Below are 26,283 nucleotides of genomic sequence, written 5' to 3'. Positions count from 1 at the left end.
TCAGTTTGCTATGAGATACAAGTTGATAGAGGGCAACAAGCCTGGGGCATCCATTAAGAGCTGAGCTCAAGCTTAAAATGATGAGATTATAAAGCCAGCAGACAGAAAGAATAAAAGAGTGTCCACAGAGAGAGAGAGCAGACTTGCCACATGACCCGTCAGTGAGGGAAAAAGACAGGCAATGCCTCCTCTCCCCAGGACCCAGTTGCCTGCAATAAACCTCATTTTCCCTAAAGACACTGAAGGGTTCTCTGCCAAAGCAGCCACCAAACAGCGTGCATAAAGGAGATGACATTTCACACTCTCTTTCGGCACAGAAATTCAGATACTTACTGCACTTGAGTTTGGAAGAGACTCCAGATGTAGTAAACTGGCCACACCAGTCTCCATGGTTTCTGTTTACTTCTTGCAAAAATGGGATAAACTTGGCTGGGTCACAGCAACAAACATAACAATCAAAAGAATGTGTCCTCTGAATTATCCAGACATCATCCCTTCTGCTCCATCTACCCTAATTCACTCCCAACACCTTTATCCATCCCCACTCCCCTCAAGTAGGGAGACTTTATCTCTTATCAAAAGAGCAAAGACGTCATTAAATATCAATACCCACTAAAACTTTACAGCAATTTCTTCTCAGAGTATTTGTTTGAAATGAAGGATTTGGGTCAGAAATCCTCTAGAGGGGAGAGTTCAGGAGAGGACTGCATCACACCTAATCTAGTGTACCTTCCCCAAACCAAGCATGGAGAACATGCTGTTGACCTCCCCCCAGCCCACCCCCACCCACCACCATCACCACCAGGCAACAGCCTGGAGGCCTCAAGTTTCTGCAGTTACAAGCTCTCTCCCAGGGACACCACTAGGGTGACAAGTGGAAAGCCTTCTCAGGACCCTTGGGCAGAGCTGAATGAAGAAAAGCCAGGAGAGAGAAGAGAGAGAAGGCAGAAGATTTTATTTATTGAGAGAGAGAGAGAGCAAGAGGGAGAGGAACAAGCAGACTTCCCACTGAGTGCAGAGCCTGATGCAGGGTTTGATCCTAGGACTCTCTGAGTTCATGACCTGAGCCAAAATCAAGAGTCAGTCACTTTACCAACTGAGACACTCAGGCGCCCCAAGAACATAAACCTTCAATTAAGCACAAGTCCCACTTAGAAAAGAGAGACAAGAAGAGACAGTGCAGGTGGACAGTGAAGTAAGTGTACCATGAATAATAAAAGGTTTTTGGCAGGGTTTGGGTTTTTTTGTTTTTGTTTTGTTTCTTGCTTTGCGAGTGGTTGGGGGAGCAGTTCTTGAGATTTAAAAAATCCTCATATTTGAAAGGCATAAAGCTAATATAAGTTCCATGAAGATCACTTTAAACAGGCCCACAGAAATCACAAACTTTACAGATGAGGGCAGTTAAAAGGCAAATATCCCGTAACTCTACAGGTAAGACCTGCTCAGTTGGAGTATTGGGTGTGTCTTTTAATGATTCAAGAGAAAATTGGATAAGGCTTCTAAACTACACAGTAAAGAAGTTTTGAGAAAGTACTCTTATGTCATGAAATAGATGACTAGATTGATCTAGAAGCAGTTATCCATATGGATAGGTTAAAAATGCATTTGGAATGCCTTAAAAGCTAAAGTGGGAAAAAATAATAAGAAATGTTATTTCACTTACTACATAACTGCATTATAAAAACTCTTGACCATCCTTTTCTTTACCAAAAAAATAAACATAATTTCAGATAAAACACAAATTCAAAAGGAAAAAAACTCTATTCGTGATATATAGTACATAATTTTTTTAATGTGTGTTCTCATGTAAAAACTCTGAACTCATCAAGAAAGACAACCATGTCCTTCCCTGAATGCTTCTTTGAAAAAGACATTTCCAAGTTGTAGGTCCAAAATTGAGCTTCAGATCTTACCCAGCCCATCCTCCTTTCACTCTGAAATCCTTCCCCATCTAAATAAAATGGAGTTGCATAGGCCAAACCTTGCAACAATCTTTATTCCCATTGGCTCATATACCAAAACCATCAGGACATCCAAAAAGCTCTACCTTCAGAATATTTCACCACCCACCAGCCCCACCACCCAAACAACTGAAACGTTGGCCAAACCACCATCACCTTACCCTCCTGAGTCGTGTGCCTACTTCTACAGTCTACAATCTACACAACAGACAGAGACACTCTTTGAAACCAAAACATGCTCTGTTCCTCCACTGTTCACTATCCTCCCCAAACGCTGGCTTCCCATTTCACTTTGTGCAAAAATTAAATTCCTCAAGTGGGCTATAAAACCACCAGATTGAACTACCTGCCTCGTCTAGTTTTCTCCTCCTCTAAGCCACTTACTCCCAACCATTCCAGCCCAGCAAGGCTCTTTGCATCTCTGGGGGCTTGCCCTAGGGCTTACTCTCAGCTCATGGCTTCCATACTCTCTACCAGGCTCTACCTTGAAAGCTCTTCCCCTAACTCTTGTCCCCAGATATCTGCAAGGCTCACCTACTCAGGCCTTCACTTTCTACTCTGTGCCTCCCCTTTACCCCCACATGCAGGTGTTTGTCTGTTTTTTCCCCCAATACAGCCCCAGCTCTTGGACAACTGCCTGACACACAGTAAGTGCTTAGTAATTATATGTGGAATGACTGAGTGACCAAATGGTTATGCTTACGACATAATTTTACAGAACCAAGAAATGGGTAGGATTTGAAAAAGTCTGGAATTAAACAAAGCATATGAAGATGGCCACCCTCTTCCATCTGGCACACTGGGCAGTAGTTCTTAAAGGAGTTGGAAGGAAGTTTGGGACAGCAAGGAGTCCAGCTGCCAAAAGAAGACCCACCCACATTCCATCTTGCCATAAGTCAGGGTTTACAGACCTCAGTGCAGCCCATCAGTGCCCCAGCAGCGGTCACTAGTTCAAATTCTCAATGTGGCTACAGATCAAAAGGACATTTCCAAGGTCTTTCGAATGCCAGAGGCCTGAACTTTTACCTTACGGTTAATTTTCAGTTATGCCAATTTTAGTTAAGCATATAAATCACGCCCATGCTTCTGAACACATGACAAAATGGTATTTACGAAAATGCTCCTGAAAGGAGGAAGAATGCTTCGTATGCTGCAAAGCTCCATAGTTACTTTACCTAATGTTAAAGAGAGTAGCAGCTAGCTAAAAAGCAGACACTGTCCTGTGCGCTTTACACGGAACCACCCACTTGGTCCTCCCAATGAAGCGAGTACTATTAAGTTCAGTTTACAAGTAGAGAGTTAAAGAACCCCTCCAGGGTTCCACTGCTAATGAGTGGGAGAGTTGGGATGTGAACCCAGGCAGGTTGGCCCCCTGAGCCCAGGGTTTCAGAGCCTAGGTCACCATGACACACTGCCCCTTGGTCCTGCTTGCCCAGTTCCAATGGTCTGCAAATGGGGCCAACAAAACAAGACCTTACACAATGAATGCTATATATTTGTTCATGGAAGACATAAAAATACCTCAAATGTCAACTAGAGTTAAGAGTTTCAATAAGAAAATATCATTTGACATTAATATTTATCAGATATTGACAAAAACAGATATAAAGCAAGTAAGTTCTTCTTAAAAAGTCAAAGGAGGGGGCGCCTGAGTGGCTCAGTCAGTTAAGCAGCTGCCTTCAGCTCAGGTCATGATCCTGGGGTCCTGGGATCAAGCCCTGTATCAGGCTCCCTGCTCAGCGGGGAGCCTGCTTCTCCCTCTCCCTCTGCCTCCCAGCTTGTGCTCTCACTCTGTCAAATAAATAAATAAAATCTTAAAAAAAAAAAAAGTCAAAGGAGAATAGTAAAAATAGACAAAATGCAGTATTCTTTGAAAAACTGCTTTGCTAAAGCAAACAGTAAGAAACCTGCTTGAAAATTAACAAGTAAATACTCATAAATATAGCTAGTCATAAAAAGTGGTTTCCTTTGGAAATATCTGTGTATAAGTCAGTCAGAACAACTAATGTTAGCATATTTCTTCAAATCCTAATGTTTTAAGGAAGAAATAGGACAAAAAAACTGAAAACAGGATTCTGTAAATATTTGAGAGACTCTAACCAGGAGGAGGAGGAATTCCTTAATCAGTCATCCAGTGAATGTGTCCTGATAAAGAGGGATAATGGAATGGAATGGAATGGAAGGAATTTTAGACTAACAGATTACTTACAAAAATATTAATTCCCTACTACCCCAGCTTCTCCAAAGACCAAATAAAAGTAAAAAAGGACTTGGTTAGGCAAAGTTAAAAATCAAACACGTTCTATAAATACCCTAAATCATATACATAGATCTTTATACTTTTCAAATGACATATATGAGTTCTTATTGAACTAAACATTTGATTAAATAGTTCAAAGTGCCTATTATTTGGAAAAGACATAATCTTGCAGTAAGCGAAGTTCAGACTCCCATGCTCCCTCCACCAACTGTTAAATGGGTGGGAGAGAACAGAGTCTAACTTGGCCTCTTTTTGAGTTTTGTTTGTTTTGGTTTGGTTTGCATTTGAAGAGCTTTTTAAAAGAGGCATCAACCATCAACCTTGTACCTCAGAGCAGCTTCCCAGTGCTTAAAGCAGCAGGTGACGAATCAGATCAGAGTGAAAGCCCTGTGTGCCCGGCTCCCCCAACTTTAGGGAGTCACTCCTGACACCATCCCATCCTCGAATCCCTCCCTGCCTCCATCCAACCCCCTCCCCCTCCACTTGTGATATCTCAACCCTTCCAGGCTAAAGAGGGTGCCTCCCAAAATAACACTAAGCTAAATTATTCCATACTTAATGATAAAAGCCCTAGAGACTGTCCCTTTTCCCTCCTTCCTGCCTTTCCTCCCAGCCCTCAAACCAGGGCTCCCATCTTCTCCAGTCAATATAAAGAACTGTCCCAGGGTGCCTGGCCGGCTCAGTCAGTAGAGTTTCAGGGTCATGAGTTCAAGCCCCACATTGGGCATGGATGGCGCCTACTAAAAAAGAAAAAAAAAAGTCCTTAGGGCTCCAATTCAGTGGTGAGAATTTGGGGCCAGTGTGGACAAGCAATATGGCAGCCAGCAGGGGAAGCAGGTGGGAACAGAACTGGTGCTGAGGCCCCAGGGGGAGCACTCACAACTCAGCTGCTACCCTGCTGCCTTAGCACCTCTTGATTCTGCTTTAGCATAGACTGAGAGTAATCTGTCCTCTCTTTTGTTCTCTCAACCCACTCAAGTACAGGCCACCACCAACAGGCTGCAAAACTGCAAATACAGAATAAAGCCTCCAGAACTGAATATGCAGTCCCTTGGCAAAGGCCTAGATCCACAGGCCTTGCAACACCCTAATAATTCCCGGGGTTTGAGGACTTAAAGGGAAAATGTGAGGATTGGACTCTATGTCCCTAAGGTTCTTTCCACTCTCACAATCAAGATCCAAAATTCAGCTCAGATCCCCAGGCCACTCCAAAGTCAAGTCCCTGGAGAATGTACTAGGTTTGTGCCATTCTGGCAATTTTGACTCTGATGTGGACTCCACGTTAGGGATGACATGAGGCTGGGGTTACAGGCTGCTTACAGCTAAAAGGTTACTAATACATTGGCAAACCACATAAAAAATGAAAACGCTTAATGATCTCACACAAAATACTTAAAGTGACAGAAAATAAAATGGTAATACATCTAAAGCACAAGTAGCAATTCCCTTTTATCTCTGGAAATTAATTCTTTCAACAGAATACATAGTGTGGCAGCTATGTGAGGAAAAGTTCTGGTCAGCCTGAGAATCTAACAGAGTACTACAGCCATTCCTTTGGTTTTTATTCCCCTCCCCCACATTTGAGGATTTTAAGACAAATGAAAGAAGGCATTATTTCAGCATAAGTCATATAAGAACAAAGAAGGTTTTATTATCACATTAAACATCAAGGAGGAAATATGCTTACCGAAAGCTAAGGTAGGTTATGCTACACTACTAGTTTAAGCATTTGCTTTCTGCAAGCTTCTAAGCCAATATTTACGATTTATATCTAAGACTGGAGGTAAAAATGTACGGCTAGGAAGAAGGTCATTAAGGGAAAGAAGAAAAAAAAAAAAGCTCTTGAAAAATCAGAACAAAGTACACAGAGAAAAAAAGGTACTCTTTGTGCCTCAGTGGCCTACAGAACACTTGCCCTCTCTGCCTATAAAGTGATTTAACTTAACCACATTTCACTCTGGCCCCAGCATACTACCTCCTGATAAAAAACTCCTTTTCGAAAGCTCTACCCCATGCCCACACATACACAAAGGAATGTGAAACACACTGCCGCAGGCCAGTGTCTTGGGCTTTTTGCCTAAGAAGTTTGCTTTCAGCGAGGGGGGGGGCTGGGAACCCCATACTCTAACAACAGATTGTACAGTGAACAGCCTCCTTACTTGTTGGCACACTTCCCCAACTAGCAGTTCCAGCGGCTGTGCCTTGAGCCCATTCAAGAATTCCATCTCATAGGAAGTGTTTCAAACATAGTCATTTGATCTTTCAACATTTGCAAATGCACCTGCTAAGCAGCAAGCCTGGTAGGCATATCCCCAGCTCCTTCCTCCTATTCATCTTCCCCAGCAATCATAGGCGCTATTTCAGGCTTGGACCAGAGGAGACGCAAAGTGCACAAAACCCCTGCCAAACACTTCGGCGGCGGCAGGACGTTAGGTTCGACGGGCGATGCCGGTCCGTTCTCCCCGCGCCAACTTCCCTGTCACTTTTTTCCTGGAGCAGGTGAGAGGTTTTTTTTTTGCTCTCGGGCTTACCTTGCGGTGGCTTCCTCCCCTCCCTTGCCATGGTTCCCCCCCACGGCCCGGTCCTTGCCGCTGGGGTGGTAGGCAGTGAGGACAACTCCCTGGGAACTGGAGAGCCAGTTCATGGTGACAGAAGGGGCATAATTTCTGCGATCCTGACCCAGAGAAGGGGAATGAAGTTCCTCCGGGCAGCGCCGCTCATTAGCATTGGCCGCTCCTCCTCCCGAGGCCGGTGACGCGCACGCGAGGGGCGGGGCCTCGCCCGGGAAGGGCTGGCTGGCTCTCCAATGAGAAGAGCTGTGACTCAGAGTATTGTTTCAACCCCGGGCAATTCCAGTCTGAGCGGCTTTAGTTAAGGAAGGGTGGGGGGCGGGGGGTATTGAATTGCCCCCACCCCTGAGTTATTCCGATTAAACTGCCGGGTTGTGGCCTCTGCTCATCGATGGAAGTACAAGCCGTCTTTGTCAGAAAACAATGAGTTACTACAGAGCTTCCCCCCCCTTCCCAATTCCTGTTTCCATCTGATAATTTCTGCTACTTCATGTAACATGAGTAAGGGCATTTCTTAACCCCTTCATGTTCAGTGTTAAAATTAACCAAAGCAAAAACCAATGAACCTGGAGCAAAAGTGTGCAATACAGGTAAGAAGAAAAGCTTTACCTCTGTTTCTGGTTTAAAATGTCCTCATGGGACCATTGTCTATCCTGGAATGTCATCTTTCACATAAAAAGCCCATGCCAAATTTACCTCTTGGTTTTGTCAATACACCCTTCAGTACTAGAAACATCTACCAATGCTCTGTTAAATGTTAGTGCTGAGAATACCAGAAGCGCTTACCATTTGTGGGGAACCTACCATATGCCAGGCCCTCTGTGACATGTGATTCACGTGTATTATCCCTTCCATTCATTTCAATTATTTCTCTCTCTCTCTCTCTCTCTCTCTCTCTCTCTCTCACACACACACACACACACACACACACACACACACACACCCTACAAGATAGGCCTCATTATCACCTAAGAAAAATAAAGCTGAGGGGTCAGGGTAAGTTCTCTTGGCTAAGAGAATGCATTTGTTCTGTGCCAGAAGCTGCATTTGAACAGAACTCTAAATTCCTTTTTTTTTTTTTTTAACGAGCATGCTGTTCTTTACCTTGTAGATTAGGAAACAAGCTCAAAAGTTATGAAACATAAAAGAGATGTTTCTGTTCTTTCTCTCCCCCCCCCAAAAAAGTCTACTCTCTTCTATATACCCCATATCTGAATTGGTCTGTTGTTGATCTTGATGATCTATTAGTCAGTGTATCTAAAATTCCTCATAAGCAAGTTCTCAGCTTCATCATTCCATAAACATTCTGTTTACACTTTTTTCATTACTTAAAATCATGAGAAATAAGTACTTTATTTGTACTTACACACTCTTAAAGTATTTTAAAAATGTTTTAAACCTTCTCTTCCCTTTCTACAGTGAATTCTCACTTACAGAAGTCTTCCAAAAAAAGGAAAAGAAAAAAGAGAGAGCATTTCTGCATCCCTCCCACTCTGTCTCCATTGCCTGAGTCCCTTTCAGGCCCTTATAGTTAAGTCTTAGTTCCAATATTACAACAGCCCTTTTAGCTCCTTCTTTGCCTTCTCTTCTAAATTATTTTGCACATGGGTGCCTGGGTGGCTCAGATGGTTAAGCGTCTGCCTTTGGCTCAGGTCATGATCCAGGGTCCTGGGATCAAGTCCCGCATCGGGCTCCCTGCTCCTTGGGAGCCTGCTTCTCCCTCTGCCTCTCTCTGTCTCTGTCTCTCATGAATAAATAAATAAAATCTTTAAAAAAATAAAAAATAAATTATTTTGCACATTACAGTTGACCCTGGAACAACACGGATTTGAACTGCAGAAGTCCACCTATAAGTGGATTCTTTTCAATAAATACAGTACAATAAATGTATTTCCTCTTCCTTATGATTTTTTTAGTCTTTTTAATTCAAGGTATAGTTGGCTCTTCCTTAGGATTTTAATTTTTTAATTTTTAATTTTTTTTTTTAGAGAGCTAGCGAGCAAGAGTGAGAGTGAGCAAGAGCATGGGTGAGGAGCAGAGAGAGAGAAGAAAAGAGACAATCTTAAGCAGGCTCCACACTCAGCACAGAGCCCAACACGGGGCTCGATCTCATGACCCTGAGATCACAGCCTGAGCTGAAACCAAGAGTCGGATGCTTAACCAACTGAGCCACCCAGGTGCCCTTCCTTATGATTTTCTTAATTTTATTCTCCCTGGCTTACTTTATTGTAAGAATATAGTATATAATACATAGAACATAAAATATGTGGTAATCAACTATGTTATTGACAAGGCTTCCAGTCAACAACAGGCTGGTAGTAGTTAAGTTTTAGAGGAGTCAAAGTTATACGCGAGTTTCTGACTGCAAAGGTGAGGGTGTGGATCAGTGCCCCTAACCGCCACCCACCCCCAGTTGTTCAAGGCTCAGCTGTATTATCACATCCAAGCACAGCCCTGATGGTGTCTGTCTTTGCTTAAAAACTTTCACTGGCGGGGGCGCCTGGGTGGCTCAGTCGGTTGAGCGTCTGCCTTCGGCTCAGGTCGTGATCCCAGGGTTCTGGGATCAAGCCCCACGTCGGGCTCCCTGCTCAGTGGGGAGTCTGCTTCTCCCTCTCCCTCTGCCTGCCTCTCTGCCTGCTTGTGCTTTCTCTCTATCTCTCTGTCAAATAAATAAATAAAATATTAAAAAAAAAAAAAACAAAAAACTTTCACTGGCTCCGCATGGCTAACAGAAAGAACCAGTTCCAAACTTTCTGAGTGGACCATTGAACATTCTTGCTACCTTACCCACACACACACACCTTCCCATCTCATCTGCCAGACACCATTCCGTCTGGTCCCACCGTCATTCCTTTCTTTTCCTTCCACACCTAACTGAATCTTTCCACATAGTGGGCCTCTAATGAATGTTGACTGAATAAAAAAACTAAATTTCATGTGTCCTTAAGAAGATTACTGGGGCACCTGGGTGGCTCAGTCGGTTGACTAGTTGAGCATCTGACTTTTGGTTTCAGCTCAGATCATGGTCTCAGGGTTGTGGGATCAAGCCCCGCATGGCGCTCCACACTCAGCGGGGAGTCTGCTTGGAATTCTCTCTCTCTCTCTCACCCTCTCCCTCTGCCCCTCCCCTGATGCTCGCTTGCTCTCACTCTCTCAAATATTTTTTTAAAAAAAGATTACTAAATTTTTAGTCAAAATTGGTAATATTGAGGCACCTGGGTGCCTGAGTCAGTTAAGCATCCAACTCTTGATCTCAGCTCAGGTCTCAATCTCAGGGTCATAAGTTCAAGTCCCGTGTTGGGTTCCACACTGAGTGTGGAGCCTAGTTAAAAAAATGGTAATATTAAACAGTTGATTGGTAATACTAAACAGTGTGAACCTATGATGAAATATTCAAGAGTTCAGGCAAAATGAAAACTACAGGAAGAGAGGTGAAAGTTTAGTCAGTTGGAATATATGAGTTTTATCTTTTTAATGACCTTATGTATATAAAATAGAACATAAAATATATGATAATGATTAATGCCCCTCACAGTCACCCTTCTTTTTTTATGCATCTGCTCTCAAATGTAAAAATAGAGGAATCACCACCTTCTACAATTATTGGTGGTAGGCCATACATTCTTTCAGAAATGCTTTTCTTCTCTGTTTTCCTTGCCCTTAATTCCCTGGATCTCCTTTTTACCTTCTTCCTTCATTTTTCTATTTTCCCTTCTTCCTTTGCTATATCATCAAGCTGTCACATACCCACTGACAGTCATGAGCACTGCCGTCTCTCACAAAACAATTCATGATAGAATCTTTGCCCAATTTTAACCAAAATGATGATTAAGTTGTATCTTTGCCTAATTATACTCTCTTCGCTTTTTAAATTACAAATAAATCACAATATGCACATTAACATATAACTATTTTGTAAGTTCAGAATAATATTTGGGTTCCTAATAACTGTGGCTTTTTAAATTTTTGTGAGGCAGAAAATGTAGCACAAGTTGATTTACATAGTTTAGTACATAAGATTGAATCCTATTAACTGCCAGGTACATGGAAGTCCTCTTGGCTCTTTTTTTCCTCTAAGCCCTGTCGTTACTGGTCTGAGGATTTTGCTTGTCACAGGCAGACAGTGCTAGGATTGCGTGTGCACGTGCACGCACACACACACACACACACACACACACACACACACACCATGCCATGGTGCACACTGTCTTTTTTTTTTTTTTTTTTTAAGATTTTATTTATTTATTTGACAGAGAGAGAGACAGCGAGAGCAGGAACACAAGCAGGGGGAGTGGGAGAGGGAGAAGCAGGCTTCTTGCTGAGCAGGGAGCCCGATGCAGGACTCGATCCCAGGACCCTGGAATCATGACCTGAGCCGAAGGCAGATGCTTAACGACTGAGCCACCCAGACACCCACCCTGCACACTGTCTTAAATACAGGCTCAAGTAGATAAAAAATGATTTTCAGAATTTTCTTATGACCATCACAGAAGCAAATCTCACTATCAATATGCTCCCTTGAAAATGTTGTTCTTATTTCACACCTTAAACCCTTCTAAGTTTTAACTAGAGTCCTCCCTTATGCCCCATCACCCTTCCCACTAGAAGCAGATTTTACGGAAAAAAAGAAAATACTATTTTACTCCCTTCCGCAATCACTTTAAACAAACCCTGAAAACCTAATGTCCTTGAAGATGTTAATATTCCAGGCTATTGATTGCATGCCAAACACTTTCCTGTTATGAAACATCTTACCAAGTAATTAATAACAGCAAGACAGTTTAAACATTCATTTCATTCATTCTCTTTAAATGGGACATACTAGGGGCGCCTGGGTGGCTCAGTCGTTAAGCATGTGTCTTCGGCTCAGGTCATGATCCCAGGGTCCTGGGATGAGCCCCGCATCGGGTTCCCTGCTCCACAGGAAGCCTGTTTCTCCCTCTCCCACTCCCCCTGCTTGTGTTCCTTCTCTCACTGTGTCTCTGTCAAATAAATAAATAAAATCTTTTTTAAAAATTAAAATAAATAAATGGGACATACTAGATGGCATAGGGAGGAAAAAAGCAGCTGTGATTTTTCTACCCAAATAGATTGTTAAAAATAGGGTGGAGATAGTACTGTAGCCTCTGACAATTTGACAATCATGTTCAAAAATAATGAAAAAAAAATTATTATATTCAGTGCTTGTAATATCAAAGGGTTTACTAACTGTTTTTCATATTTTGATTTAGGAGCGTTTTTAGTAGTATGGAATTAAAGTTGAAATAGAATCAACATATTTACCAAATTTTTCTCAATCAGTTTCTTTTGCTTTAAATGGAATTAACCAAGGAGAATGTGTACACTCAAACCTTGTCAGATTATTGAAAGCCTATAAACAGACACAGGCCATGTGAAAACTGACCTTTCAATTGGCAAAGTAAAACTCAATTTACGCTAATATAATAAGAACTTGAATAAAGTAATCAACTGTGAAGTTAAAGTTTTATACAAGTGATAAAAACTGGATTTACACGGTAGCACGGACTAATTAAGAAAGTGTTCCAATCTTACCTGCCTGACGTTTTATCAAGCCTTTGTGTGAATAGTTCTTGTGAGCTTGCAAGCAAACCAATTCTGTACTGGGGAACTGTTACTGAAAATCACTGCATATACAGAATCTAAACCTACTTCCTTGGAAATTGCATTCATTTTTACTAATTCTGCGTCTGGAACAATAAGGGGGAAAAAAGCCTTATCCCTCTCTCCGGACAGCTTTAAAACTTTCTCTGTTTTCAAAGTTACTTTCTTAACTGCTTCTCCAGGGAGAAAATACTAGCCATGCCTGGGATAATTTGTAACTGCTATTGCCAGAGGCTAATTTAGGCTTCTCCGTAAACATCTAGACAAGATCTCTCTCTCAGTTAAAGAGTTTATGACCAATAAATAATAATAGCTAATGTCTGAGTGCTTATTCTTTGCTAGACATGGCATACACAGTCTCATTTAATCGTCTCAAAAACTGAAAGATATAATTATGCCCACTTTAGAGATAAGGAACGTGAGGTCACACGCTAGTGTGTCCCAGAACCAGGACATGTAAACCAGGGTGTATATAACCACTGAGCCTGAGCTCACTCTTCAACACTGTAAAGGTTACAGCCGTCCCGACTCTCTTTTGTTTATGAAAAAACCCACATGAATAATTAATGAGGTAAAAATAAGCTACAGCAAATCTAAACTGTTTAACCAAATAGAATAGTGATGTAAATGCAATGTTAACGGAAATTTACATTCAGACAGGCACAAACAATATTTTCTTTTCTAGCACTCTGAAATTTCTTTTTTATGTCAAATTACTGGGGGAGCATGGCTTAGTACGCAAACTACTGGAGATCATCATTACTATACCATCTTACCTAAAATTATTTATTACTGATAGAAATGAAAGAAACATACTCTGGTCATTATGATTATAAACATCTTTTTTTTTTTTTTTAATATTAGGCAAAGACAGATTTAGGTTTATACACCTGAAGCTTACAGAATTTGTTAGATACAGGTTTGTGGAGGGAGACCTGAAAGAACAGGACTCTAAGAACTTCATTTAGCTTCATAATCTACCTCTTATCAAAACTAGCCTAACCTGGAAATTAGCCAAGAAAAGAAGGTGCAATGAACCTAACTTTTCCTTTGGTTTTTCTCTTCATTGCTGAATACAGTAAGACCCATGCTGCATACACTTCCAACTGAAAGTATGAAGTCGGGAACACTGAAGTGTATTCTCTGGAGGGAGGTATGTTCTGGAAAGGTAGTATTTGGATTACGAATAAAGGCTCAGTTTGAAACATCTGGAATTGTATCAATACCCAGACTTGCCTTAATACAAGTAGATTATGAAGAACACTTATTTTTCTCATAATGTAAAAGAAGCCAGTGACTGGGGAAGACTTAATGAAGCTGAGTGTCTGAGGAAAGGGCTCAGTTGATTTGTGGCTTGGAGAGAAATGAGGAAATAGAAGCATACTGGGGGAAAAAATGGCAGTTATGCACTCCATAATGAAGGTGGGTCTTCTAATGTTTTAGTGTAACTACTCCAGGAACTACTCTATTTTCCTTGACCAAAATACTTGATAAAACTGCACAGAGATAAGTAACCAAAGAAGATTTTCTATTTTGTGAGCCCCTTGGGAAATTGTGAAGGCTAGAAAGGACTTCAAGAATGATGAAGCATAATTTTACTGGGGGGGGAAAAAAACCCTGGTACCTACTTACAGATGGAGCATCTAAAATGTTCAGCAACACCCCCTGGGTTTTGCTTCTCCGATGAAGAAATTAGATTCAAATGTCATGATAGAAATTAGATTCACATGTTGTTGCAAGTGAGCACCTAATGGCAAAAGCAACTACTCTAGAAGTATGCAGGTTCTCATCATGATAAGAGTTTGGGCCTTAAGCACTATCTTTTTAGAAAGGGGTGTGAAGCAATAATAGAAAAACATCAGTATGCTTTTGATTACACAGAGCTTCCCTAGTTTCCTAGTTGACATATGTCCAATTCTATTTTCTGGAGAAGTTTTAGTTTTAAGAGAAAAGAATAACCCTCAAAATAATTTCAAAGAGGTATTTAATCAGGGAGTTAGGCTTATTTAATGATAATTATAGCTGGCCAGTTGGATGAGTAAATCTTTTCATTTTTAAAGATGCAGAATAAGCAGAGTTGTTTTAGACAAACAGCCATCATGCTAGCAGAGATCAGAAACTGAAATACTAGACAAATTTTTGAATGCCATAAATGAATGCTGGTGTAGAGAGGATCTACCACTTCTCAGTTTGGCTACATGCAAAAATCTCAGGAGAGCCCTTTTTCAAGTTTGCCTCTACTCGGATGAATGGGAGAGTAATAGTCCTTAACTTTCTAACATGAATTCAACTCAGGGCCTTAGAAGGTTCTAGATAGACCTGCCTTAACATAGGCTGGTGTCTAGCAAGTTATATGAATTCTAACTTTCTCTGCAACTACTACTACATACCTCTGGGAATCAGCATTTTCAGGAATTTCAAAATGAAATAAAAGTAAATTATACATAAAAGAAAATATGCATATTACTTTCTGGAAAAACAGCTTTTCATTAAAATTATGTTGGGAAGAACTTACGTTGTTTCTTGTTTGACCATTTTGTTCCTTGGAAATAAACATTAATATTTTTTCAAATAAGTGAGTCACGGTTCCTGGTTTTAAAAAATATTATACCATATTCCCTCAATACTAAGACACAGACTTTAACATTTTTGAAATGAACCAGACTATTTCACATGGTGGCAACACTTTTATTTCCCAAAACTCTATTAACTTGACTTGTTTTACAATAAATGGAAATCCAGTATCATGAAAATATTCAATCTCTGCAAAATTTTTGTATAATATACTTATTTCATTGGGTATACTATATTTGCTTCATTGTTTACAATGTACTTACTTCATTGGAAATTTCTCTGTGAAAGAATAAATTTCTAGTGAAAGAAGTAAATCATATCCAAAATTTTGAGAATAATTGTTTATACTGATATTTTTGAGCTAGAGTCCTTAAGTTTCAATACATTCTCAATATGCGTCCACAAAAAATGGAGAACCATTTTCACCCCAATGCCCCATACCTCACTCTAATTGAGAATGATCTCCTTACATTAGATCCTAGCTCCAAACTGTGTTCCTGAAATATTTTCTGAGAGTTTCCAGGAGTTTGTTTGTCTTCATTCTATTTAATAATTTGGCTAGCTGGTTTGTTACCAAAGCCCAAAGAACATAGCTATACTCATGAGAACTGTGGTCTCCTGAAATTTTAAAACCCAAAATTATAGTGTTGATGTTGTCTAAAGGTTATCTGTATCTCATCCAAATGACTTCTTTTATAGAAGCAGCTGCTCTAAGGAAAGAAAGGTTACACAAAAGCTGGTCAGGCAGATGGTAACAGAGCCAGGACTCAAAGATTTGAGGAAAACACCATATCCTGGCACTAGGATACTTCCTTGCAGTGCAAATTGCTCAAGTTCAGAGACTGCCTTAACACACAGTCACTGGCTCAAAGTGTCTATTGTAATAACTGATGTCTAGCTCTTATGAATCACTCCTAAATAATGTCTCCATAATTTTTATCCTACCCACTCCCCTCCAAAAAAAAAAAAAAAAACCCATAAGGTTCTTTACCATTCAATTTTAGTGAAAAAATTTGAATTTCACTACTTAGGGTAGAAAATATATTCTTTTCCATCAACCTATTTCCCACCATGTTTCATTTTTTAACTTTTCTTTAAAAATATGTAAGATACCTATTTTCCTTTCCCAATAATAAAATTATATGTTTAATATCAGATGTCACATTCCTACAGGTAAGGATAAGTAACAATGAACATAATCAAAGTTCTTTCAGTCATCGTTTTTCCACATCAAATAACCACAAACACTGTAGACTAGAAATATTTGCAAGGAACAGCTTTTATCATAAATTGGCATGAGAGAGAAGAAAAGCAGGAAGAGAAGTGCTTCAGTGTGACAAAGTTAGATTATTCTTTCAGAGTTTCCACACACACAGTCTATCACATTGCCTCTTCCTCTTAAACGAAATTAGTTTTTAAAAATGTTTCCAGAAGATGAATATAACTTTCCGAGTTTTTGAGTTTAAATCACAGTCTGATGTTCTGGAACTTTATATCACTATAAATTATCAAGGATTCAAATCAAGGCAGTAGGTCCACATTTTCAGTCACGAAAATGAGACATATATCAGCATATTCCTTACTGTGAGTCTGCCCCTGCGAAAAGTAATACTTGTCTTTGCTGCAAAGATCATCAAAATAAAGCTGTGGTGAACAAATGAATAAATCACTTAGAGAAAAGAAAGCGAAATGGGTAGAACCCTCTAGGAATTGATTTCTTTCAGGAGAGACTGCCTTCACAGCACTGCCTGCAGTCTGAGCATTCACATATTGGAGGGATATAGAAAGCAGCTGTCTAGGGTTGCCATCAAACACAACAAAAATTCTTGCAAAGATTTCAGTCCAGAGCAAACATTCTACCACCTTGATGTGATCTACAGGCACAAAAGGAGCCCTCCGGAGATGCCTCGAATGTCCCAAGGGCACATACCATGGCCTGCTGGGTCCTTTGAAGGACACTAGTAGGCCTGCCTCTAAAAGAGCAAAATTCTCCAAAAGCCTATGGTGTCACCACTGAAGTGCCCTGTGGGGTTACATTGCTTGGCCACTGGCTCATTTCAGACAGATAACCTGAGGGAGGTACAGGTGAGTCAGATATAACCCAACCCCAGGAGGTTATTTTTAGTTAGGATGGACAAATATGTATGTATTCATAATAAGAAGCATTACGTAATAATGTAAATACACACACACACACACACAAATGCTAAGGGAACAGTTAGAACAACTAAAAGGAGGTATAGAATTCCAAGATCTATTAAGATTTCAAGAAAGGGGGCGCAACTAAAGTAATGTGTTTGTGTGATTTTTTTCCCCCAAGCTTTCTCTATTAAACATTCATTATTTTACAGTTAGAGAAATTGCTAGTAAGTAGACATCAAGCAATAACCACCCATTAGGTCTGGAATCAGGCCGGGTAGAGCAGGACTTTCCACGGGAAGGGAGAACAAAAGCATCTAAGGCACAGATTCTAGCTGACTGCTTACGCCAAGTCAAGGCGTGTTCACAGCCCAAGCGCTATGAGGAATGCAAATCAGGGAAGGGGAGACAGGAGAAGGAGAACTAACCTAAAAATATATATATAAATCCGTGCCAGATGTTTAAGGACTTCTAGTGCCTTGCAAGTATTTAGTCTATATTCCACAAACAGCAAGGAATAATCAGACTACTGAGCAAGATAGTAACATAATCAGCTCTACTAGGAGAAAGAACACTCCGGTGGCTGTAAATAGCGTGGAAGGCAGGGAAAAGATGAAGAGAGATCTGTGCTCATACCCTACCAGTGAGAAGGTACTGTCATATTCCTATAGAATTACAGCGGCGGCAGCCCTGTGTGTTCTTCATCTACACTCACAGCCCATGCTACACGCAGCAGGGACAATGCACACAGACCCTGGACAACAGAATCTTTAAGAACCTGGTAGACGTGTGGAGGTGGGAACGGAGAAGGGAGGAGTCCAAAGTTACCCGCCATCTCTAACTGCGGGTGAATGAAGAGGTCTAACAAATGGTTAAAAACAACTAGGAGCACCTGGGTGGCTGGGGGTTGAGCCTCTGACTCTTGATTTGGCACAGGTCATGATCTCAGGGTCATGGGAGAGACCAGCACCAGGCTCTGCGCTCAGCCTGGAGTTGGCTTGTTCCTCTCCCTTCCCACGCTTGTGCTCATGCCCACACACTCTCTCTCTCTAAAAAAAAAGAATCTAAAACAAATACAATAAACAAAACAACTAAAGGACAGGCTCTGATGTGTTCCCACAATAGGAAAGCCTCAAGCAACATTTGGCCATGAAGCGCCTGGAGATAGCAGGTAGGTTAAGAAAAAATGATGGAAACTTGGTTTCCATACTTAAAGTCTGTGATCCCTAGCCAGCCCTCCCCAAGAGAACTAGTAGCCCCAAGAGTTTCTTCCTGTGCCTGCCTCCTTATTGAATGTAGCATTTACCCATTTCTCAGGGGTGCTGAACTCCCACTCTGGGAGTCCACTTAGAACCCTTAAGCTTCAAAACTGTTTCAGACAATAACTATTTTTAATCGGGGTAAAAGATTGAAAAGGAAAGGAAGAAGAAAAATGAGAAAGGTGAATTTACTGAGCACCCATCAAGTTTCAGACACTGGCTCAACTCTTTAAATTTGCTTCACCCTCTCAATCCCCTGTTTTCCATACAAGGACCCCAAGCTTTTAAGATGCATCAGTGCACTGCTCACCACCAGCCAGCCAGCCAGGCCCGGAACAGTCTGGAAGCAGACCAGGCTCATTCAGAAACCCAACTGCAATTTCAAACTACAGGCACCTACTCATCTCTTCATTTACGTTTGATATTTTATTCCTGAACTAAGACTATCTGCTTGTTATTTGATCCATTTGCAACCTAATTAAAAATGTGATTGCCAAATAGGAAAGAGAAATGCTGAGGCAAAGAAAAGAAAATCCCATAATTGAAAATTTTCAGGCAAAACTGAGAAAGTATAAAAGCAATTTCCACAGCTCCTCTGTGATTCCAGCCTGGATTAGGCCTGGAGGTCTAATATCCACTGTCTGGTTGGTCTATCACAGTACAGAAATGATAACTTGCTTTTGGTTTTGCACCAAGCCCTGAGGTTTTAGGATTGATCTTTAATTTCGATGCATCATTTCATTCTAGCCAAACAAAAGAATAGTATGAATTGATTTATGGATCACAGTATTTTTCAACATTTGGTTTATACCATCTTGAACCAATTTTCTGTGAACAATGAGACGAGGAAAACATCTGCTCCCAAAAATGCTAGGCCAGGTGATATAATATCCTTTTCCCTCTTCCTTTTCCTCTTCTTTAAATAGAAGCCCATCCTTGTTTACAGGATGAGGGCAAGAGGTAAATTCCTTTCCAAAAAAGGATGTAGTTGTGGGACATTGTTATTAAGGTATTGTGTAAAATTGTTACACACGCTGCCTCCAGAAATGTATCAACAAAAACGTAGGTAAGCTCTCACCTACATCAATAGTTACCTGTGAGAAGCCTAATAGAGCTAGGGAAATAATGGAAAATCAAAGGCTCCAGGGAGGTCTTTCTCTTAACTCACTCATGCGCTAAACCTCTGTTTCTAAACCTGTAAAATGGAAATTACATATTCTTACCTGATAGGGCTGTCCTAAGGTACAAATAGGCCGATGGAAAAGGTAGAGAGAAAAAAGAAAAGGCATTCAACGAAATTTCCTCATTGAATGTCTTTAGTGCAAAACCCTAATATGAATGCTTTATTCCCATCATACAAACGACAACACTGCAACCTAAGGATTAATGTCAGGGCAAGCTCTTTGCTCAGATTAAAAAAAAAAAAAGGCAGAGCCAGGGTTCACAATAAAATTCCTCTGATATAAAAGCCATGCTTTTCCCATTATCCTATCCTTGTATAAAGCAGCATATGCATTATGAAGGTGATATATATATATATATACATATATATACACATATATATATATAATAGTTTATCATATCTAAGAAACTTATCCCTTTTTGACTCACCATAGTTTGCAAACCACTGGTTAAAACAAATGCTACTAATAATATTATAATTTTAATTATTATAATATTATAAACACCACCAACCATAAGTTGCATCCCAATTTCAGAGATGTTTAAATGTTAATGAAAGAAATACACATCTTAGAATCAATGAAATACAGAAATAGAATAATCAAGTAGAACCAATTTTTTAATTTTACCAAAAGGTCACAAATTTGGTTCTTTAAAGATCTATCAGGTATTTCAAGTTTTTAATAAATGATTCTGATACAGTCATTTATTTAGTCATTAATCTATACATTTATTTAACTACTATGTGCTTAGCACTGTCTCAACCCTCAAAAACATATTACCAAAAAATATCAATCAAGTTGCTAAACATGTTATCAGAAAATAGCAATGTTACTTAAAATAGCAATCAAGTAAGTGCTCAGGGTATGGGAGTAGAAGATTGCAAAGGCAGGCAGGAACACAAAGCGTGGGAGTAGTCAGCTCTTTCAGGGATAAAACAAGTCCTCAGTCTCTTTATGGAGAACACAAAGGCTAATTTACTTGCAAGTAGTTACCTTCTCATCTCTCTGAAAATAGCTGGCTTCAGGTGTAAAGTTCCCATCTTTAATATGAAAACTTTCTCTTTGGATTTATTTGGTCATCTGTTTATCTTTCTTCATCTTTAAAAAGGCCCATGGCCTTCCAGAGTGACACAGAAGTCTTTGCAATGGGGCATGGTTTAATTGGAACCTGCCCAGGCCTGGATTCTACCAGACTTCACATGTCCCCACTTATACCCATTACATTCCCTGGCTTGGTTGTTGGGCTCCTGGAAAGACTCTGGGACTGTCCTTTGGCTGACTTCTATTTCAGCATTTTTGCTGAGCCAATCCTACTGGATGAGATGCTGGGTTCTCTAGGAGTGCACATGAGCCTCCCAGGGAAGTCCTAGAAACCATCTGATGTGCCCTGGGATCACTTGGCAAGGACATGGCTTACTTCCTTTCAGATTTCTGGTTCACGCCAAAGAGTGAGCTTACTGTAGCCTGAAAGATTTCAGATATAAACATTCATTTTTCAACACCAAAGCCACTTACCTGCCCCATTAATTGATACCGTAAACTTTAAATTTATTAATAAAAGAGGAAAATCCCTAAATACCTGTTGGTAGTTGTAAAATTCCCTCTTAATCCTCCACTTCCTGGATTAACGTGAGGGTCACTAGATTGGACCTAGACTATCACTCATGTCATAAATATTGTCAGTTCATTTGTTTATTGTTCTACGAGGATGTATTCCTTGGCCACTCATCAGTTTATTCATTCAGCAAATACTTTTGGTCTGCACCTACTAGTGCCAAGCACTGTAATTGTTGATGGTAATAAACTGAAGAATGAGATAACGAACTTGCAAAAAACCAATGGGCCCAAATTCTTAGATCCCCCAATTGAAAAAAAAATGCATTTATTAAATGCCAATTATATGCTACTCTGTGCTATTTCATTTGTACGATCTTAAATAGCCTCACTTCTTTGCTTCTCTTTGACAAATGAGAAAACAGAAAGATTAGTCAGAAAGATTAAGCAATTTATGAGAGGGAGAACTAGTGGGGTTCACATCTGAACCCAGGTCTCCTGACTTCATATCAATCATACAGTCTTTTTACTAAGGCATGTTGCTCACGGCATCTGGCTAAATGAATATTTGAGTGTTGTTAGAAGTTTCAATCTCAAGCAGATTTGCGTTTTGTTGGTTTGAGCATTGCTGCGTCATTAATGGAAACAGAGCACAAATTACTAGCAGCTGAGCATGGTACTAGAGCTATAGCACTCTGAACACTATGATGTCTTTCAGCTCTCATATTTATTTTCATTTGACAAAAGAAATACCATGGATCCATATTTTATTTTATTTTTTTATTTTATTTTATTTTTTTTAAAGAGTTTATTTATTTATTTGACAGAGACACAGCGAGAGAGGGAACACAATCAGGGGAGTGGGAGAGAAAGAAGCAGGCTTCCCGCGGAGCAGGGAGCCCGATGTGGGGCTCGATCCCAGGACCCTGGGACCATGACCTGAGCCGAAGGCAGACGCTCAAAGACTGAGCCACCCAGGCGCCCCATGGATCCATATTTTAATCACACAAGTGCTCTACACGTTCTCTCTGTAATGAGCTTGTCTTATCCTTTCCAGGGAAAGGGATGTTAATATTTCTCAAGACTTTGTATACGTGGAAAGTTATATTGTAGTCCTTGGAACCTCATAACAATGAATCCTGGTTCATAACAAAGGATTGTTCCAAAGGTGACTTACTCTGACACAGAGAATAGTTGGTTCCAATAACTAAACCCCCTTGGATTAGAGTCAGCTCTGTAGCAAAGCACTGGCTACCACTTACTTTCCTTTTCTCTCTGTACCCTGTCCCGCTCTGAGAGGGATTGGAGGCTGTTCTTACAGACATTTTAGTTAAATGTGTACTATCAGGCATATACATAGCCTAGCATTTTAAAAAGCAAAAGCCTTTATTTCTTACAGGGAAGAACTAGGTATTAACTTAGATCTCCTTTGGACAGTCGACAGAAAGGCTGAATTACTGAGGTAGGACCAGCACTGCAGTATATGGTAATTTCATCTAGAACATGCTCCCAAAAAGACGTCTGGCCCTCTAGCCTGCCACTCATCCTGTTATACTGAAGTTATTTGTTTTCCTGACAAATCCCCCCTACACACATACACACACCCTATACAATAGAGATTCTCGAGGTACTCTTGACATATGGTACTCTCAAAACTTGGACACAGTCACTCATTAGTATTTACTGACTGGATATGCTAAGTACCCCAGTTAAAGCCACTGAACTGGCCAAAAACACGAGCAAAAGGCTCAAGAGTCCGGCTTCCCCACAGATGGGGTGGAGGCAGCCACGTGAACGCTGAGAATGGCATACTAGCGACATGCTAGAGATTTCAATCCCTGCTAGAACAGTTTCTTGGCTGATAAGATAAATGCTGGAAGTCTGTAGTAAGAATAAGCTCTTCTATTGAATCAGTCATTGTTAATACAACCCTATATCACCTGTGATGCCATGCCAACTAGGCATTGTGGAATGGGAAGGGGAAAAAAATCATCATTTCGCTGTATCCTTTTACCTTCCCTTTCCTAAAGAAACCCAAATCACTATCACACCAGAATTGACTAATTTGTCAATAGTCTCAACCGGTCTTTATCTTACTGAGCTTCAGGATATGTGATAAAAGTGCAGGGAGAGAACAAAGTCTATAATTCCTCACAGCACAGCATTAAACCACCACCAGCATCACTAATCAACAACCGTAATTAAGCCTAATTAGAAATTACAAGTATCTAATTTTAGAAGACCTTTGCTTTATAAATCCTAGACATTAGAGACGTTATTAACTTAGCTACTTGAAATGATTCCAGGGCCAGAAACCCTTCGTGCATTCTTGCCTCATGTTATCTGGCCTAGAACCAGTCCTGTAATCAGCATCCTTTGCTTGGGCTTCCAGGGGTCAGAGGCAGCGACCATTTGGTATGAGCGGAGCATCTCTGAGAATCTAACTGTATGCTACCACCCAGATCTCTCGTCCTCTTACACCTGAAACATCCCTTTGGGTTTTAGATTTTCTTTCTTTCTTTCTCTCTCTCTTTTTTTTTTTTTTTATATTTTATTTATTGACAGCACAAGCAGGGGGAGTGGCAGGCAGAGGGAGAGGGAGAAGCAGGCTCCCCGCTGAGCAAGGAGCCCGACATGGGGCTCGATCCCAGGACCCTGGGATCATGACCTGAGCCGAAGGCAGACGCTTAACCGACCGAGCCACCCAGGTGCCCCTTTCTCTCTCTTTTTTAAAGATTTTATTTATTTGTCAGAGAGAGAACACAAGCAGGGGGATCAGCAGGCAGAGGGAGAAGCAGGCTCCTCACTGAGCAGGGAGCCTGATGCGGGACTCAATCCCAGGACCCTGGAATCATGAACTGAGCCAAAAGCAGCCACTTAACCGACTGAGCCACCCAGGCACCCCATTTTAGTTTTTGTTTTACTTGATCCTGATCCCCTGAGGTCTTGCTGTGATTTTTGATATGAATAGTCCCAGGAAATGTGGTAAATCCAAGCCCTATCAGTTTAACAAAGACCTGACTAAGGGAGGACCCTGACATGGGAAAAGTGTCAGAAAAGGAGGAAACACACCTGCTGCCGACTCTACACAAATACGTGGCAGAGTACGAGTACGTAAGCCCTTTGCTCCCAGCTTTGAACCACTACTGCTTATATTTTGTTGGGTTTGAATATTTCCACCTAGAATTGAGACAACCAAAGTACTATGAAGTATTGGGATAAGAGAGGAAGGAGGAAGCCATTGCAGGTATTCAGGATAGGACAGCCCAATGATGTTCTGCTGAGTTTCGGATTCACATGGCACACGGGGACCTCTGTTCCCCTTCCAGCCCCAACCTGATAGGTCTGTGGTTTAACACGCATGAATTTCCCTGACAGTGTGAGGGACCACACTCCCACACTGCCAGGTTAGGCAGAAGCGATGGTGCCTTATCAACTGATTCAAGGCACAGTGTCCCCAAATCGCTGACCTCTAGAGCTACTGTATGGCCAAGCGTGACAAGCAACGGGCAAAATTGGGGGTTGGGGGGTGGAGGGGGTTTGCCCCTCTGGCCTCCTACTCCTTGAAAGGCCTTTCTAGGAAAATGCAGATTATTAAAGGGAGCTGCGGGGTAGAAAACTTAGCAAAATGAGTGCTGCTAACTCTTCTTTCCAGAACATGGGTGGTGATGGTGCTATTAACCATTCCTGACAATCACAGGATGCTGAACAGGATGCATATATCAAGTACAATGGCTAGATGGTTTTGCTGTTGAGAGAAAGGTGACATAGCGGGGACTTGCTTTGAAAAAAAGAAAAAGAACCACTAGTATCAGAGGTTCATCTTACTATGTAGAGTTAACTTTTCTCAAAGCATAGCAGCACGTATCATGTGACTGTGTTTTGATCAGGACATCTCTTGTAAATGCAGCTATCGCAGCACCTGCCATTCCCACTAGGCAGCCCACAGTCCCTAGAAAAGGGGTAGCCAATCCTCAACAGCCATGTTCTCTACCATCCACCTCCAGCCAGAGCGAATGCTTAATCCAGGGGTATGAGTGTTAAAAAGAACAGTGGCTTTGGGGGATCCGGTATGATGAAGGGGTTAGTTAGATAACATAGGCCCCCAGATCCCTCCCACCTTTAGTGATTCTGTGATAATATTAATCCTCTAAAGAGCACCATTTGTTATGTTTGCTTACTGTGTGCCAGGCACCACACTAAGTGCTCTTCACAGATCGCCTACTTTATTTCTTACAACAGTACATGATATTGCCCCCAATTTATGGATAAAAAAAAAACAACTAAGACTCAAAGACAGAGTTCACAAAGGGTTCTGTCTTTCGTATACCTTTTAAAGTCTTTTTAGTTAAAAAGTGTACTTGTTTAAAAATCACACACAAATTCACAGAGGGAAAACCGAACAAAATCACATACAACCAGACTGAAAAGAAAATGAAATAGGATTTTTATAAGCACTCTATTTTACCAACTGATAGCTTCACTTTTTACTCTGCTTTTTAAACTGCCCAATCAAGTGAATGGATTATTTTAAACACAATGTTGCATAAATCTCAAGGATTCCTGTGACAAACCTCTAGCAAGATGTACAGCTGTGATACTCTGGTATTGAAATCAAAAGCAGCCTTAAGGAAGCTAATCTGTATCTGGGGCTTAGTGTTAAAAATGCCTTGGCCAGGGGTGACTCCACTTCAGAGCGAAATGTTTTTCATCCACCTGTCATTTCCATCATGCATTAATATGAAAAGGCAATATTTTTGCCAGTTATTATAATGAGATGAACTTTTAGCTTTAATTTGGTTGCCACCTGCTGGCTAAAAGACAAAATCTTCCCTCTACAACAAAACCAGCTTGGTAACTGAGGACAAATGTACACAAAGGAATTCTCTATCATCCGCAACACAAGTCTGGGTGACATCAGGTTATTTTCTAAAGGGATACTAATATTTAGGGTGTCCACGGTGCGCGAGACACTAGAGATAAATTATTACATTTAATCAGCCCCCAACCATGTGGATGATCTAAGTTATCAATGCCACTCTTTTAAAGAAAGCAATGGACTTTGGATTGCACAACCAAGAGTGGTAATGAATTCAAAACCAGGTCTCACTCAGACATCAGCTTTTCTTCATCAACCCATGATCTTTCCATTATGCTGTG

The 26,283-nt window shown here is 40.8% G+C and overlaps 1 protein-coding gene across 3 annotated transcripts in view; it reads right to left on the bottom strand.

Annotated features, from left to right (window-relative positions):
• ARHGAP18 (Rho GTPase activating protein 18) overlaps window positions 1–26,283 on the bottom strand; it is a 190,710-nt gene that overhangs the window by 116,117 nt on the left and 48,310 nt on the right. The window contains exon 1 of one of the 3 annotated variants that reach the window (XM_032407891.1): window positions 6,753–7,058. The exons of 1 other annotated variant lie outside the window; for it this stretch is intronic. In XM_032407891.1, coding sequence (XP_032263782.1) covers window positions 6,753–6,865 — 113 coding nt within the window. In that variant the 5' untranslated portion in view covers window positions 6,866–7,058. Of the gene's footprint in view, window positions 1–6,752; window positions 7,059–26,283 lie in introns of those variants that run through there. One more of the 3 variants, XM_032407889.1, reaches the window with a different exon arrangement.

Source organism: Phoca vitulina, unplaced genomic scaffold (genome assembly GCF_004348235.1).
Source record: "Phoca vitulina isolate PV1807 unplaced genomic scaffold, GSC_HSeal_1.0 scaffold9, whole genome shotgun sequence".
In the NCBI taxonomy this organism is placed as follows: Eukaryota; Metazoa; Chordata; class Mammalia; order Carnivora; family Phocidae; genus Phoca; species Phoca vitulina.
This window is presented reverse-complemented; position numbering and strand designations above follow the sequence as displayed.